The sequence below is a fragment of the Clarias gariepinus genome, chromosome 2 (genome assembly GCF_024256425.1).
Source record: "Clarias gariepinus isolate MV-2021 ecotype Netherlands chromosome 2, CGAR_prim_01v2, whole genome shotgun sequence".
Lineage (NCBI taxonomy): Eukaryota > Metazoa > Chordata > Actinopteri > Siluriformes > Clariidae > Clarias > Clarias gariepinus.
The window spans coordinates 27964160-27981032 of record NC_071101.1 but is presented as its reverse complement, the minus strand read 5'-3'; the positions used below and the strand labels follow the sequence as shown (position 1 = coordinate 27981032).

At 37.0% G+C, this 16873-nt stretch overlaps 1 protein-coding gene across 1 annotated transcript in view; it reads right to left on the bottom strand.

The window, feature by feature from the left end:
* Positions 1 to 16873, bottom strand: part of nell2a (neural EGFL like 2a) — a 76651-nt gene that overhangs the window by 30123 nt on the left and 29655 nt on the right. The window contains exons 14-15 of the mRNA XM_053491085.1: positions 12256 to 12381; positions 377 to 499 (exon numbers count right to left, since the gene is read on the bottom strand). Of these exons, the coding sequence (XP_053347060.1) occupies positions 377 to 499; positions 12256 to 12381 (249 nt within the window). The remainder of the gene's footprint in view (positions 1 to 376; positions 500 to 12255; positions 12382 to 16873) is intronic.

Below are 16873 nucleotides of genomic sequence, written 5' to 3'. Positions count from 1 at the left end.
ATACAATTTACTGTAAGTAAATAAACCTGCTAAAGATCCATATTAAGCTTGAGCACATAAAGTATATACCATAAAATCCTATTTTTTATTCAATCATTTAGAAAAACCACAAGAATATGCTGTATTCAAGAAATTTTTGCCATGTTTAAAGTGTATTAACTAAATTATTGTCTGTCACAAACACAAAAATAATGTCAACTGTTCATATTTATTGTGGACAAAAATCGAAGGCCACTTAAAGCCAAAGATCAAATAAACAAGCTTTCCAATAAACTATTGAGAGTGTGTAAAACAAAGCAGGTAGACTCAATTATGCAAGGCAGGTGTTTGTGCGTGAGTGTGCATTAGTGTGCGTGTGTAGTGAGCCCGTCCTCACCTTTACATATGGTGCCGTTGCCTGTGTAGCCAGGTTTACAGGAGCAGCTGTGGCCTCCTACAGTGTTAAAGCAGAGTGCATTCTCATCACAGCTGTGCATCCCCGACACACACTCATCATGCTCTAGAACAAAGACAGTGACAGAAAGGAAAAAATCTGAGACAAATGTCAGAATAATTGCTTTATGTGGGTGTTGTTCTAAGGTTAGGAAGGCAATGATGAAACGTAGGGAATTATGACCAGAGCCTCATTTAAAGTTAGAAATCTTGGACTGGAATGACTTTTCAGCCTTCTCAGCAAACATTATGAGAACTGCATGTGCATATATTGTACACTGAAATGGTGTAACGCTGTAGAAGCAATTTCTGTCGGCACTTCAATAGACCATGAACCCAAGCGGAGATCTTTATCGGCATGGGATTGCAACATAATCCTCTTTGATTCTAACAAGGTTTGGTCCAGCAAGATCACAAATGTGTAATTCCCAAAGAAGGAAAAACAATACCTAGATAATTAGCCTTAGGTGTAATAAGCAAGACTAATAGTCATTCTAAATGAGACTTCCATCAAACTAGTTTGGAATGTTCAAGATAAACAGTTTGATTGCAAGATGAGATTTCTTTCAATTTCTGCAGTTTTGAAAAACTTGCATGTTTTCTTTGACTCGCATAGATTTTAAATGCACAAATAACAAACTATTATGTGAAATTTGTTGTGAAAATTTCGTGATTTTTCCAAAACATATAACTCAATCTCTCACAGATTTGGCACAATAGATATATCAGTCTGCAGTTGTGTTCGTGGTTAGTTAGGTATGCAGGTTAGTTTTAATAATATGTTGGTTAAGTTTTTACAAAAATATATAGTGTCATGCTTTAAATTTTTTAATGTGAGTTGAACAGAAAGTAGTGGCAGCAAATTAGATCAAGGAAAAAGACTGTTAAGGTTTGTTTCACACAAACCATTGTAATTAGAAAGATGAATAAAGATCATGAGAAACATTATAAACAATATACAAACGTTGGTTTACAGCATCATCAGACTCCTCGTCTACAAGTTTCACTTTCACTTCTATACATGATGACCTCTCCCTAGCATTTTACAGGTATGCACCATTTAATCAACAGCTTCCTGCACACACAGCACACGCCTCATGTCTCTGATATACAAATCAGTCTTGCATATTTTAAGTTTTGTAACATTATTTAACCAAAATGCATACACTACTGTATCCTACATTGCTTTGTTAAGTTTATAGAATGGTGGTATAACAACAAGTTTAAAGCTTCTAAAATATATAGGTTATGCAGCAGTTTTCAAATTAAATGTTCTTTTATAGACAATAATGTGGGTCACAGAATAATATCTTGCAAAAAGATTGTTTAAAAATGTTGTTAAGTGCCTTCTGCACTCAAAATATACCACAAAATGACTCTGATAAAGAATGCCCTGTACCCTTCTCCAACTCTCATTATCACTCATGAAAAGGAATCAAATAATGTCCTATTATACAGAATGCATCATGGACATCATTTTTTACTGAAGAGGTAAGTGCAACGGCAGTAACAAAGTTTAAACATCCTATTTTGGCTTAAACATTATCTGAAAACATTTAAACCACTTGTGGGAACCACTGCGTTGCACGGGAATTGTCTTCTCTTCACCATCATGTGACAGAAAGAAGTGACATGGTTTGCCTGTTACAGCAGAACAGCTTTTAATGTCAAGTAGCTACTGTACTGCGCGTGTCATGCTTTGCTCAAAACGTGGACGTTTAAGCTTCCAAGATAAAGTTATAAAGCAGTTTTCAAGGTACAGTAAAGCCGCTACATACAAACATTCGAGTTACGTACATCTGGAGATACAAACATGCGTTCGCGCATGTTTAATCACGGAGGTTAGATACATTGTCACGTGCAGCGTGCATCCTTTACAAGTGCAGTACAAGCCATCTGCATGATTCCAAAGAACATTGTACTGTAATATACCCTGTATGGTCAATTGTGTTAGTATCCTAGTACCTAGACCATGTTTGTTGGATTTATAAACAAATTAGACTTACGAACAAGCTATCGAAACAGAACTCAGTCTCAGTGCACGTTCCTATGTAGGGGACTTACTGTATGTAGGAGACTTACTGTAAATGTGTTGTTATAGACAACCTTGTGTTTTAAAAAATTATAATTTGCTAAAAGAGTGAACATCCTTGTGCTGTAAAACTGTTTAAATGAACCACAAAATTGCTTTAAAAATGATAGAATGCCTTGTACCAATCTTGACCTTCCATTGTCACTAATGTAAAAGAAAGAATAAACAGCCAGTGAAAGAATTATATGATCATAATACGAAAACCAGATTCAGAGTCAAATGTCTGTATTGATTTGAAGACTGGTGGTAAAATGGACAGAAAGAGAAAAGGAATCGAGAGAGAAAGAGATGCATAGATGTAGGCAGGAGATAGAAATAGATAGAGAAAGGAGACATAGAGAATACAAGGTGACTCAGTGACTTCTATAAAGTCAGAGTATGACTCATTCCTGCATGGATGCCCTTGGACTGAAACTTTAGTGAACAATGCTTTCACTTATCTCACTCCACACACTTGCCAAAAACTACTTTCACACTGAACAGAATACTTGATGAGATGATGATGATTTCCAGAAGCTTTTCTTTCGCTTGTGGATATTCACATGTAATTTAAAAGATCAATTTACCTTTTCATCAGTGGAGAGTATGGAATGTATCTGAACAACTGTCAAAAAGCATACTCACCTAGGCAGACTGATAATACATTGCTCGCTTTACGACATGTACTGTACTGTGATAGTAGTGATTGTAGATAACTACTGTAGATTAGATTATAGGTAGATAGTAGTGATTATACTGTAAGACATTCAGACATGCATGCATGTTCACCCTGCCCCTGTGCAGTCCTGAATTAGGCACAGGAATCTGACTGCAAAGAATCTGAATAGAGGCAGGAATTAAATGTCAAGTAGACGGGTGAGGAGATTAACCCAAGGTCACTATGGCCCGCTGGCAGTTGGACCTGCATGCTGTGTGTTACTGCAAGCATATCGACAGGACTGCGGAGACGCTGTGACACTTTCTCACCTCCTGCCACTCAAATCTACTCCCTCTCCCCCTCTTTCGTTCTAGTGTTGTTCATGCTCCTGTCAGATAAACAATCAATTATGTACAGGCAGTCACCAGGGGAATGCTCTATGTTATTTCGCTCCTCTCCTCTTCTCCTCCACTGCTGTTGGAACATCTGCGCAGAAACAGAGCTGAGCATATGAGACCCAGAGCTACATGCTAATGAACTGCTTTTATTTACAGCATTAGGAAAAAGCCTGAATACAAGCTTTATTAACATTTATAAAAAAAAATTAATAAAAGTCCTGTGCTATAATGCCTGCTTTTTAGAACCTATTTCTGAACACATGCACACTTTTAAAAGCAACAGATGTCATGTTTGTATATTTGGATTTCATGCACATATCGCACCAGAGGAGGGAGATACAGATTTAGAAAGATGACATCCACTAGCAGGATTTAATACCTTAATTAACCCTGTCTCGTTTGAACAGCCACAATCATCGTGGAGACACTTCCGTAAGTGAATATAAAAGCTAAAAATGCTTATTTTGTGGAGTATTCAAGTCTCAGAGACTGTCAGGAAGCTGAACAAGAATTATAACGCTATTCATTTCCCCACTACTGACAGGTGTTTTATTCACTCACATACATTTATATTTGCAAACCGAAAAATTCCAGTCATCTGTAGGTTTTTGGGGTCTTTAAAAAACCCAAAGCTTCGAAGGAGGCCTCGGAAACAGTGCTGATAGCAACATCTTTGAACTGGCTCACTCTAATCCCGTTTCCCCTGTGACACCCCCGTGGGTAAGTGAGGTAGTTGATGCACACACCCACGCACAAATCAGAAAAAAAAGTCAGACAGTTCTGTTATCATCAGATTAAAGCCTTCTTACTGACCTCTGGAGAACAACCCACAAATACACACGTACACAAGGATGAAGGGAAAGAAAAGGGGAAAGAGAGCGAAAGAGAGAACGTTCTCTTCACAGGGATTAAGGGCTAATCTTCATCATTGTTGGAGCACTTGAAGACCCGCCTCACTTCAGTAAGAAATGAACTCAAATCCTGACCTTCAAGAGCAACACAAGGCTGCTTATGCGTTAGGGCCAAGCAGAAGTTGTACTTTCAATAAGCAACAAGTACTGTAATACTTGAATAGTTTGACTGCAACTCCATTTTCGAAAGTTTGAGAAAAACTTTCTGGAGAGGAACCATGAAGTATTGCAAGTGCTTGAAAATATTTTAAGCATGTCTTTTTTGATTAAAACAATTCAAATAAATTTTATTTGCATAGGGCTTGTAACAATTGCCATTGTCTTTAGCACTTTTAACAATTGTCATACAATAATACAGTGAAACCTTGGATTGTGAGTAACTGAGCATTATGTAAAACGAGAGCATTTTGTAAGATGAGCAAAACGTTTAAATTAATTTTAATTTGATAAACGAGCGAGGGTTGATATATATACGAGTAGTACTCATGCACTTTGCCTGCCGAGCATCACGTGATCAAAACCGAGTCAATGGTTCTTCTCCCTCGCGCACTGTCGGATTGTGAGTAATCGTCTCTTATGCTCAGTGTTACTGTACGAGCTTCACTTGAATAGTCAATGTCTGTGATCTCGTCTCTCACTCTCTGTCAGTAATTCCGTTAGTAAAATGTATTGCTTTAATATTCAAGCATGCTTCTGGAACAAATTATGCTTGCAATCCAAGGTTTAACTGTATAACTAAATTTATATATATATATACTGTAAAGCACTTGTGAGTCTTTTAAGTGTTGTAGTGTTCTCTCTTTCTATTAACTTTTTTCTTTAATTTTTTACAGTGAAATGCACCACTAGTTTAAAAAAAATTTCATCAGTGATGGTTCAAAGCTTCAAAAAGAAAAATGTTTGATTACATGCATGTAAAAAAGTCAGAAAGTCATTTTATCTCATTTTGTACTTAAACTGTTCATATGTCCAAAGTTTTTGTCCTAATACTTTAATACTAGCCTATACTGTACCATGCTTACAGTCATGTGAAAAAATGAGTACCCCCCTATTTTAATTTTACAGATTTTTTGTGTATAAAAACATAGCAAAAAATCATGGCAGGTCTTAGTATAGGCAAATATACCTCAGACGAACAGCATATAACTTTTTTCACTGTGCCATTATTTTTTTACCAAAATAAAGCACAAAAAATTTAAATAAAAACGAGTGTGTAATACTAAGTACGCCCTTTCTGGTTTCACAAGATTTAAGAGAGTAAGTTGTAGCCAGGTGCTGCCAATCATCAGCCCATAATTAACTGACCATCAGCGGGTGTGCAGACAGTTCTATAAAAGCAGACGTTTAGCAGTTTGCCGGTCTGGATGCCAAGAGGGAAAGTCATAGGCAGTGGTCTTAGAGAAACAATTGTTGCTGCTATCAACCTGGAAAAGATTGTAAAACCATTTCCAACGATTAGGAGTTCAACACTATACAGAAAATAAGATTATTCACAAGTGGAAAGCATCCAAGACAGTTGCCAATCTTCCCAGCAGTGGACATCCCAGCATTTTCACCCCAAGGGCAGACAGTGCAGTACTCAGAGAAATGCAAAAACCAAAGAGCTACATCTCAGACCCTACAGGATGCACTGAACATGTTAAAATGTTCAGTACAAGGTTCGCAAAACTGCATTTGAACAATCCACAAGGCTCCTGGAACAAAGTCCTATGGACCAAAGTGGAGATTTTTGGCCTTAATACCAAGTGCAGTCTGGTTTAAACTAAACAGCATTTCAGCAGAAATACCCACTGTCAAGCATGGCAGTGAAGGGGTGATGATTTGGGCTTATTGTGTAGCCCAAGCCAGACCTGGGCACCTTGCAGTTGTCGAGTCTACCTTGAATCTACCTCTGTGTACCAGAGTATTTTAGAGGCAAACGTGAGTCATCTGTCAGACAGCTAAAACTTGGTCGAAATTGGGACAGGACAATTATCTGAAGCACACCAGAAAACCTACGTCAGAATGGCCAAATAATAAAATAATCCTGATTTTTAAATGGTCTAGTCAAAGTCCAAACCTCAACCCAAAATGCTGTGGCGGGACCTTAACAGGGCAGTTTTTATGTTTTGTTTTTCTTTATTATTATTCTAGGTTTCTATGTCTTTCTGACATTTTAGGTTTACCTTGGCCAAACAGCTTAGTCAATCTTCTTCTGTTCTTCTCTGTATGTCTGTTCATAACCTTACCTTGGTGTCTGGCTAAAAAGATTATCCTGCGTTCGGTTTTATAAACACAACGGTTAATGCAGTCAGTTTGAATAAAATGTCTGAGCCTTTGCTAGCTACAGTAAATGTAATTCCCTCCCACAGTAAATATCAACTTAATGTTAAATTTAGAATAGGCTATCTATGTACCTTATCAAAATGGACAAAAGCCTAATTAATTTGGCTTCTGATTAGGAAATAAATGCAACACTCCCTGCACCATTACATCAATAAAACAGAGAAACATGCTTACAAATCATTTTAAAATGTTTAAATAACCTAAAAAAAATTAAGTAAAGTAGGTGTAGACTGTAATTTCTCGGTATTACATAATGTCTGATTTTTTTTTACAGTAACGCGAATATACAGTGTGTATATATATATATATATATATATATAATTATTATATACATATAAATATATATATATATTTTTTTTTTTAATGAAGCATTACGTATTGCAAACTGAGTACATTTAATACATTCTTTGAGACAAGGATGTTTAAAGGTAAAAAAGAAAAAGAATATTATTACAATTTTTTTGGGATATAATTGTGAATTTTGTGTGATTTTTCAAAATGCTATAACTCTCCCACAGAATCTCCCACAGTTTTTTCCCATGTAATGAATCAGTCTGCGTTTTTATTTATGGTCATTTAATCATGCATTTTAGAATAAATAATATGTTGATGTGGCAAAGTAGCTAAGTGGTTAGCACTGTTGCATTGCACCTCCAGGTTCCGGGTTCAATCACTGCCTTGGGTCTGTGTGTATGGAGTTTGAATGTTCCCCCTTTGCTTGGTAGGTTTCCTCCCGGTACCCTCGGTTTCCTCCCACAGTACAAAGACATGCAGATTAGGCTAATTGGTATTCCCAAATTGCCCGTAGTGTATGAATGAGCGTGTGTGTGTATATGTGTGCGCCCTGCGATGGATTGGCACCCTGTCCAGAGTGTACCCTGCCTTGTGCACCGGGAAAAGGCTCCAGCCCCCTGCAACCATGTATACAGGATAAAGCGCTATAGATGTTGAGTGAGTGAGTGATATGTTGGTTAGGTTTCAATAAAAATATAGCAAACTCATGCTTTGACAGTGAGGGTTTTTAGTGAGTCAATCAAAAAGTAGTGGCAGAGAATTAGATCAAGGAAAGAAGTGTTGGGGTTTTTTTGCACACAAAACCTTTTTAATTGCAAATTGGTGAAGATCAAGATAAACATTATAAACAATAAAAAACTTCAGTTTACAGCAACAACAGCCTTCCTACTACCTTCCTCAGTTTCCCTTTTGTATATGATGACAGCTCAGTCTCATAGCACAGGTAATATCAGACAGAACTAGACAAAGTGAATGCACCAGCTTCAGACTGCGTGCTGACAGCACATGCGTTTCAAGTCACAAAATCGCTCATGCGTATTTTAAGTTTTGCAACATTTGCTGTAGACAACTGCGTCTGTCAGAGAAATAATAATTTGCCAAAATAAGCAAAAGGCAGAAAACTGAAAATGAAATTTGCTATTTATGAAATATATTTTGTGAAATATATATTAATGTAACTGTACATTCACTAGCACCAGCCTGGTCGCATGGTCAGCTCAAATACAGTTATAAATCTGTGTCTCAGGGGCCAGAAACAAACACACTGCTCTGCAGTTAATTGTCTGTGTCTCTTGGGAGGACAGCGAATAGTGTTTTGTCAAAGGCTGGTATAATGGATAATACAAAGTGGAGAAGTAGAACAGGATTAAAATCCTTGTGTGTGTGTGTGTGTGTGTGTGTGTGTGTGTGTGTGTGTGTGTGTGTGTGTGTGTGTGCAATTAGGGACTAGAAATTTTCTGTGTGGGTTAACATTCAAAGCGAACAGATGTTCACTAACTTAATTTCAACATCTGTGATGAAGATATATAATAGCATAGAATAGTCAAAAATGTAGATATTCTGCACCAGTGTGTGTGTGTGTGTGGGGGTGTTTGTGTGTGCACACTTACAAGTCTGTGTGCTTTTCTTTCTTTGAAGCAAAACCACACAGAACTAATCCAGTCATCAAATAGAACCAGGGATATGTCTAATTAAAAGTTTGACTGTTTTGAAACACCTCAACGTGGAAGCGAGTCTGTTTCTCCCCCCTGTTGGCAGACTGTGCTAGCTGGGAGAGGACTTTTCTCTTATCAAGAGGGACGCGAAGCATGAGACAAAAATAGCATGCATGGGACAACAGAAGAGCGCTATTGGCAAACGAGCGTATCTGTGTGCTGCCAAAGCTTCAGTGAAACACTTCAGACTGAAAAAGGGGCTTGTGTACTTCCTGTACTGATTTTTAGAAATCAAGGGCTCTCAGTTATAGATATAGGGTCCTCAACATTTTTGCGATCTTCATAAAGCTATTCAAAATAGAGAAATTAATTAGATGCTTAAAATAATATTTGAGCTTTTTACTCATTAACTTGTTCATATAACACAATTTCCTTTATATCGTTCTTCAATTCCAGTTAGCAGTCAAACAGGCTAATAATTATACAGTAAGTGCCTTAGAAATAGTGAATTTTAATCCCCACCACACTTCTGACCAGTCACATCAAATCAGGTACAGAGAGGCGTTTTGTGTGGTTCAATAAGCTCCATGTGGATACCATTTTGCTGTATCATATCCGGTTACAGAGATTTAGCCAGTGCGAGTTTGTTTACGTGCAGCACCTCAGAAAACTCTGTCGAAATCCTATGTGTAGAATATTTAATTTAATAATTCCTTAAAATATTAGGAAAGAGGGAACCTCAGCCTCATTTTGACACCAGGATTTCCCTTCTACCCCTAAGAATACCTTCGCCAACAGAGTGATTTTATAGAGCATGTTTTTCTATGATAACTGGAGTAACCAGCTTCTACAGTGTTCACTAGGATGCTTCAAAAAAACGAAGCATCCTAGTGCAGAAAGATAAGTTACTTCTTTACTGATGTTTTCCAAAATTGAAGATTTTATATATTTCACCTACTGCATTACAGTATATCATCCGTAGTGAATAACGTGTGCAACTTAATACTTGACTTGATTTTTAAAGGCCGAATTTTTTTTGTTGTACGTGCCCCAACCCCCTCCTTCCCCCCCCCCTTCCCCCACTGTGCTTTGAAACCCAGTGCTTCAGGCAATCCAGCAGAGAAACAACACAATAATGGCATCGATATTGTTCATCTGTCAGATAAATTACACAAAACATTCCTTTAAAATATATCACTTAGTGTCCCTCCACAATAAAAATAGCTTTTGTATCTATAGCAGATAGAATAGCAGCTTTTGTATCTTACTATACTGAAAATAAGCCTATGATCATCAGCGGTATCTTTATTAGTTTGCACAGGCATGCTAAAGTCTACACAATATTGTGGGAGAAATGCCTTCTTAGTCACGCTGTACCCAAAACAGAGTCGAAGAAATAAAAATAAACTATTTCACATGATCAAAAGAGTAGGCTGCTTAGAATAGCACTCATATTTCACCATTCATCCATGACGCATGTTGTCTCCTAAAAAGCTCTGTTGTCAGCTTTGTGATAACAAGCAGCACAGGACAAGTCAGAGGAAAGAAACTGCATGCTTCTGGGCCTTAAAGATCTTCCTCACGCTCGTCATATTTATCCTTCACATTGATTCCGCAGCGTAAGTGTGCAACACGATAGAGAAAATACTTCAATAATAATTAATTATATAGTGTACTGTAAACACAGTCAGGTATAATGCTCACCATGCCTACAGGCTTTATTTGAACCCGTATACCGTATAGAGATACTGAGTACAATATTTCCTGCCCATATTAATTCAAAAGATCTCAATATTCACATCTAAAAACAAAGCAGCTCAGCACTGAAGCAGTAATATAGCTGCCATAAACCAGTGGGGTTTCACCTACAGTAGAATAAAATCAATAAACCAGCCCACAAAATCCTACAGCGCTGCAAACTTTACCATTCTACCTCACTTAACAACAGATTCACTTCATCAGGTAATTGCCAAGGCTTGCTTGAGATGAATGAGGCATGTTAGAGGGGGAAAACCTTCCTTTGGACTGGGGTTATACACTTCAGCATTAAACACTGCTGGTTTCACTTTGCATCACATCACATGACACACGCACTAACTCTAAGCGCCACTGATTCAATCCGTTCTTGAGCAAACTTTCTTCATCCATAGCTTCGATATTACCTTTTCTGCAAAAATTGACATCTTAGCAAGTGAAATATTCTTAAATCTAGCCAAACTATCTATGATTTTTAAACAAAAATAAGATTACAACAAACCAAATGTAAGAATATTAAGCACAATATTTCTTGTTCTATTTGCAAATCATTTAAAAAAATTTATATACACATATATACACATCTATTTTTTTCAGCCTTCAGTTTCATTTAGAGATGCAGTGCATGCAAGTCCATTTACAAACTCACAATCCACTAATTCTCCACACTGGTCGATATACATGGAGGAGTGTACATGTCAGAAAGAGTTATATCCCACTCTACATGCGAGGTGAAGATTGTACATGTATAGTTCTATCTTCATAAGTCAATAAAAGGACGACAGGCATTTGACTTTAGTAAGCACCTCTTACAAGCAAGCTGCTACAGCCGAGCCAGAGAAAGGCTGACTTAATCACACAAATTGACTTTTATAGAGGGATGCAAAGCTCCAAGCAGGCGCCCCCAGCTCCCAAACTGTTTAATCATGATCTATGTGAAAGCACTGTGGCAAAAATTTAATCCATCTCTTTTACAATATTGATATTCTGCGGATCAGAAAAATTAAATGCTGTAAATGGTTCATCAGCTGTCTGGTAAATAAGGTATTAGGAAATTATGTGTAGTCTATAATCAAACTTGTACAGCTGGACTACACACACTGAGGTCAGAATAAAAAAAAAAAACTCATTGCACATATAAACATTGTACAAATGTATTATACACTTATTGTTCAAAGCACTTTTGTAAATCACTCTGGATAGGAGCATCTGCCAAACGCCTAAATAAAAAAGTACATAAAGACTAGCAACTCATACTTGATTAATGGTGGGCAAGGTGGTCTACAGTAGCTGCTTGTAAAGTGTTGGTTTTTTTTTTTTTTTAAAAAAGGGCTTCATTAATGATTTGTCAGGATAAAGCTTTTAGATTTTCTTGCAACTGTAAAGCATTTAACATGTACGATGAATGAAAGAAAATAAACTATTGCTCTACAAACTGACACTGAGCAGTTACATTTACACTTTAAGTGGTTTTACAGTTCTGGTCAATTTAATCACTGCATTTCAACCCAATAATTGAGGAAAATGCACACGTTGCTGAACCTCACCCCAATTTCTAGTGAGCCGTACTGCAATAGGGAGAACAGCTTTTTAATTATACCTAAGGCATTGTAGAGTCACTTTTATCAAGTCTATGGCATGAAGGTCGTATTTGCCATCACCATTACCTTACATCATTGAATGTAATCGACCTCCTGGACATTTGGTGAAGCTGTTTATTGCATTAAACATTCAAAACAAAGGATCTGTTGCTTACCGGTGCAGGAGTAGTCATCAATGCGGATGTAGCCTGTGTGACAAATGCACATAAACGATCCAGGGGTGTTCACACACATAGTGTTCTCTCTGCAGTAATGTTTCCCCTCTGCACACTCATCAATGTCTGCCAGGAGAAAAAAAAGACAAATCACAAAGTTTTCAGCACAGAATTTAGCATTCACTATACCATTTTGACCTCTTAAAAATATATATAATTGTATAGGTTACAGCATAAATTGCTCATTACTGGATCAAATATTACAATTTTGTCTTCGGCTTATAAGACCTGTGATCTGCAATTCAAGCACTATCATTAAATCACACTGATGTTATCACTCCTGTATATTAAAGCTGTAATTAAACCGCAGAATTTGTTGGAGCTGTAGAAGAAAGTTAAAGATTTGCTTAGCTAAGGGGGAACAAGTAACCATAAACCTGAGACAGGGACAAACACTTCATAGACCAAGTCAGAGGAATCAAGAGGTCAGGGACACTGGGAAAAGCTGCACCCTAATAATTGTGAGTCAAATGCAGGGTCTTAAATCTGATGAAAAGTTAACATTTTGCCAAATACTTGAAAACATTCCACCTTTTTTTCCTTGAACACGTTCGATGTCTTCCTGCTTAAGCGAGCATGTTTATTATTCAGTTTCGACCTTCTGTAAAGCCATTTCATGTTATTTTATATAAGTCACTGATTCAAATCTGGGGAATAAAAGAGTAGAATATTAGAAATTTCTCTATTCACGTCTCTCCTCACACACCCTCAAGAGAATCATATATCCTTGAACAGAGCTTTAATCCACTCTCAGCTTTTTACTGAATAAATGAACACCTATTTGGAGGGCATCCATACCATAGATAGACAAACAGACAGACAGACAGACAGATAAGAACTGTGCTAGACAAAGGAGATTATTTTATTACTGTATTTTACCAGCTGTCAAACAATCCATCCGTGCAACGCAGCATTAGCTGTTTGAAATAATCTGACTTAAGTCTAATATACTAGCACAAAGGCTCCTCAGATACATCTCACCTAAGTGATTACAGCAATCTCTAAAAGCAATTCTCACAACAGGGTGATGCATTTATCAGCGAGATTACTCAGGTCTCACAATCAGAGAGTCTCTTTCTCCATTAGTAATTCCATTCCCTTGATCGTCCTGTCACGATGTCAGCCATAAAACGAGAAGAAGCATTGTGAGCACAAGGCTTGAGAAATCAATGCACACTTTTATTCCAAGAGTGATCTGGGTCAAGAGACTCGTTCGCACAAAAAGATAAATGAATGGAGAGATACTCCTTTAAATTTCCAGTCTTTTTTTCCCCCCCGATTTTGATGGCACCAAAGCAGAGACTCACTAATGCACCTGGAAGCTCGAGACATGCACGGTTTTAAACATCCCAAACGATTCCAGTAAGTTTAACCATATGACCAAGCAAAACCAGCTAATGCAGCAAATGCAGCTTTGTGCAATTTACAACACCTATTACAATCATATAGTACATACGGCACTTTTTGAGCAACATATGTACACTGAATTTATACACTGCCTGGCAATTTATTTGAAAAGGGCACATCTCACCTAAGTGATTACAGCAATCTCTAAAAGCAATTCTCACAAAGCAAAAGCAAAGAAAACAACCTGGAAGAGTAGTACTAAACCATCAACTTAATTAATAAATTAATTAATAAGTTAATTTTAAAAATGACCAGAATTGGTCTAGATGCCTTGTTTCATTATAAAGAAAAATAATAATCAAAAGTAGAAATCAAAGCTATGTTTAAAAGTAATATTAGGAGCATTTCCATTTGTACAAAGATTGGGACTAAACAGCTGTATGGCCATAGGAAAAACCACGTAAGTGAGATTGATCAGTTTAATTTGCTAGGGAGCATAAAGACTGGACCTATATCAATGAATAAAGGTAATATAGTCTGACGCTGAGTCCAGGTTGATCCTATCTCAGAGCAATGGGCGTGTCGGGGTAAGAAGGGAAGTGCATGAGGTGATACTGCATCGTGCCCGGAGCTGCGGAGGCTGTGTTATGATCTGGGGTTGCTTAAGTTGGTCAGGTCTAGGTTTAGCAACTTTATGTGGTAATAAAGTCAGCTGACTACCTGAATGACCAGGTTATCCTGATTTTTTTCTTCCCTGATGGCACAGGCATATTCCACGATTCAAATGATCAAAGAGGTTCTGGGTGCATTTATCACCCTTTTTTCTCCTGGAAAGGAAAGGAAAGAGTTGAATTTGTACTAAACCTACATTTGAAAGATAGCAACTTTATTTAGATCAGTAGCATCTTATGAATCTCAGTTGAACGTTTTACTGCATTTCTGCAAAGAACCAGGATTGTGGAATTCGACCCGATTACTTGCATTGTACTCGTGTTTCAGGTGACAAACCCCATGGTCAGGGAGCCGATCAGGAAAAATGATAATGACCAAGATTTACTGTGACTATACTTATATGCACATCAGTTTTTATTTAAAATAGACTATATAGTCCAGTAATGATGCAGGCCATTAAATAATGTCAGGAGCGTCTATTATGGTCTACAGGATAAATGCAACCATAACAATTTGTGGTGAGTTATTTAAAATTTTACCTTTTCCACTGATAAGAGGGACAGAGGGAAACAGGTCTAGTTGTTCTATAAGGATTTCTTCTGTGAAGCCTGTAATACTAAAATCATGCCACCCACTTATTATTTGTGTGCATGTATATAAACTGTTTATAAATAAACAGGGCATAAACATGGTGCTGGAGATGTTGAGTGCTTCTATGTTTCATTCTCACTGTGTTTCACACACACAAGACCATATCCAAGTGGTAAAACAGTACAGCAATTTGTGTTGTTATAGCCTAGATTAAGAGCCGGTGAACATGTTCTTATGGTTTATATTTATGTACATTTTACCACCTTACTGTAACAAATGGCAGGGTATGATGACACTCAAATTTATTATTGTTTAAGAGCAATATCTAATTGTACAGATCAAGAATTTAAAAACAAAAAACTGAACCAAGTTGCAAACAGATTTATGTTTGCGACTGTGTGCAGGACGATTCGAAACCATTCCTAATAGCTAATCTGATTTCCTGAAGCTTCCTGATGCAGTCAGATTATTATAATATATTTTATACTTGCTAAGAAGTATTTTTCAATTTCCAAAACTCTTCACGTAACACAACATCACTCTATGTGAACCAAACTGTGGATAATTAATTGCTTTGATAGTGAAATGTATTCTCTCAACAGGCTTCAAAATTCCTGTATTTGTTTCTCGCTCTGCTCAGGCACCAACATCACTGTTTGTGAACTTTTCTGCCATCAGTATTTCCAATTATGTCAATCCTTCGACACCAAAACCTAACTAAACTAAGTAACAAATGTGAATATTTTCATCTAAAAAAATTTCTATTCAATTCAGTTTTATTTATATAGCTCTTTTAACAATGGTCATTGTCACAAAATGAAAAGAAAGTTTATGGAAGTCTGAATAAGTGAGAAATAAATGTGTTTAGATAATAATGAGATTCTTCCTGATGAGCAAGCCGAGGGTGTCGGCCACAGTGGCAAGGAAATACTCCCTGAGATGGCAATAGGAAGAAACCTTGAAAGGAACCAGACTCAACAGGGAACCCATCCTCATCCCCCCTCATCCCCAATTACTGTGTTCGCAGACCTGAAGAGAAATTGTACGTTCGGGTTAACAGGGGTGCCGATATTAAACCACTTTCACCAACATCATTCAGTGAAATGGTGCAACTCAAATGCCAAATTGGACCATACACTACACTATAGATCACCTAATTTCATTCTTGAATAACCTTCGTGGCAGGACAGAGCCATTCAACAATACAGAGTATTTTTTTTTCCTATGAAAATGAAAGATTTATAAAAACTGAGATATAATGCATGATCTAATGATTAAAGTGTTAATACACTTTATACCCTCACAGTTTTATATGAATGAGTTCGTATTAATGATGTTATCAATTCTATAGTAACCACCATGGCACACTGGCGAAGATGTTGGTCTACTGATTGAACTCGCAGTTGAATTCTGTTTCAGGTGTAAATCGCTCTGGATAAAAACATCAGCCAAATAAGATTAATGTAGCTGTATAGTGGATACTCAGAACCCATGCAGTTTAAAAAAAAAAAAAACATGGCATTCACACACTCTGCTTGCTAACAATTAAAAAAACAAAGCTAATAAATTATGGCAGAAGTCTCCACATCAGTGCATTGCACATTGTTTCCTCTGTAAGAAACTCTCCAGGGAGGAGGACTTTGTGGTTTCTGTAGTTGTATGACAAATTGCATTTTTGTCTTATTAACTTGTAGAAAGAGAAACAAAAGGATGGTAAGGAGATACATGTTTTTAGCTGTCATGACCTGTGTAAAAACTGGATATACATGTGACTTTACTAAATTATTAATCTTTTAAATAATTATAATTAAGAAAAATGCGATCACTTGCAAACTGGTATGAAAAGAAGTTCTACCTAGATAATAGCACCCATTAAATGTATGTGTGTGTGTGTGTGTGTGTGTATGTGTGTGTGTTTGCTATACTGTATGGGTGTACTGCAATAATA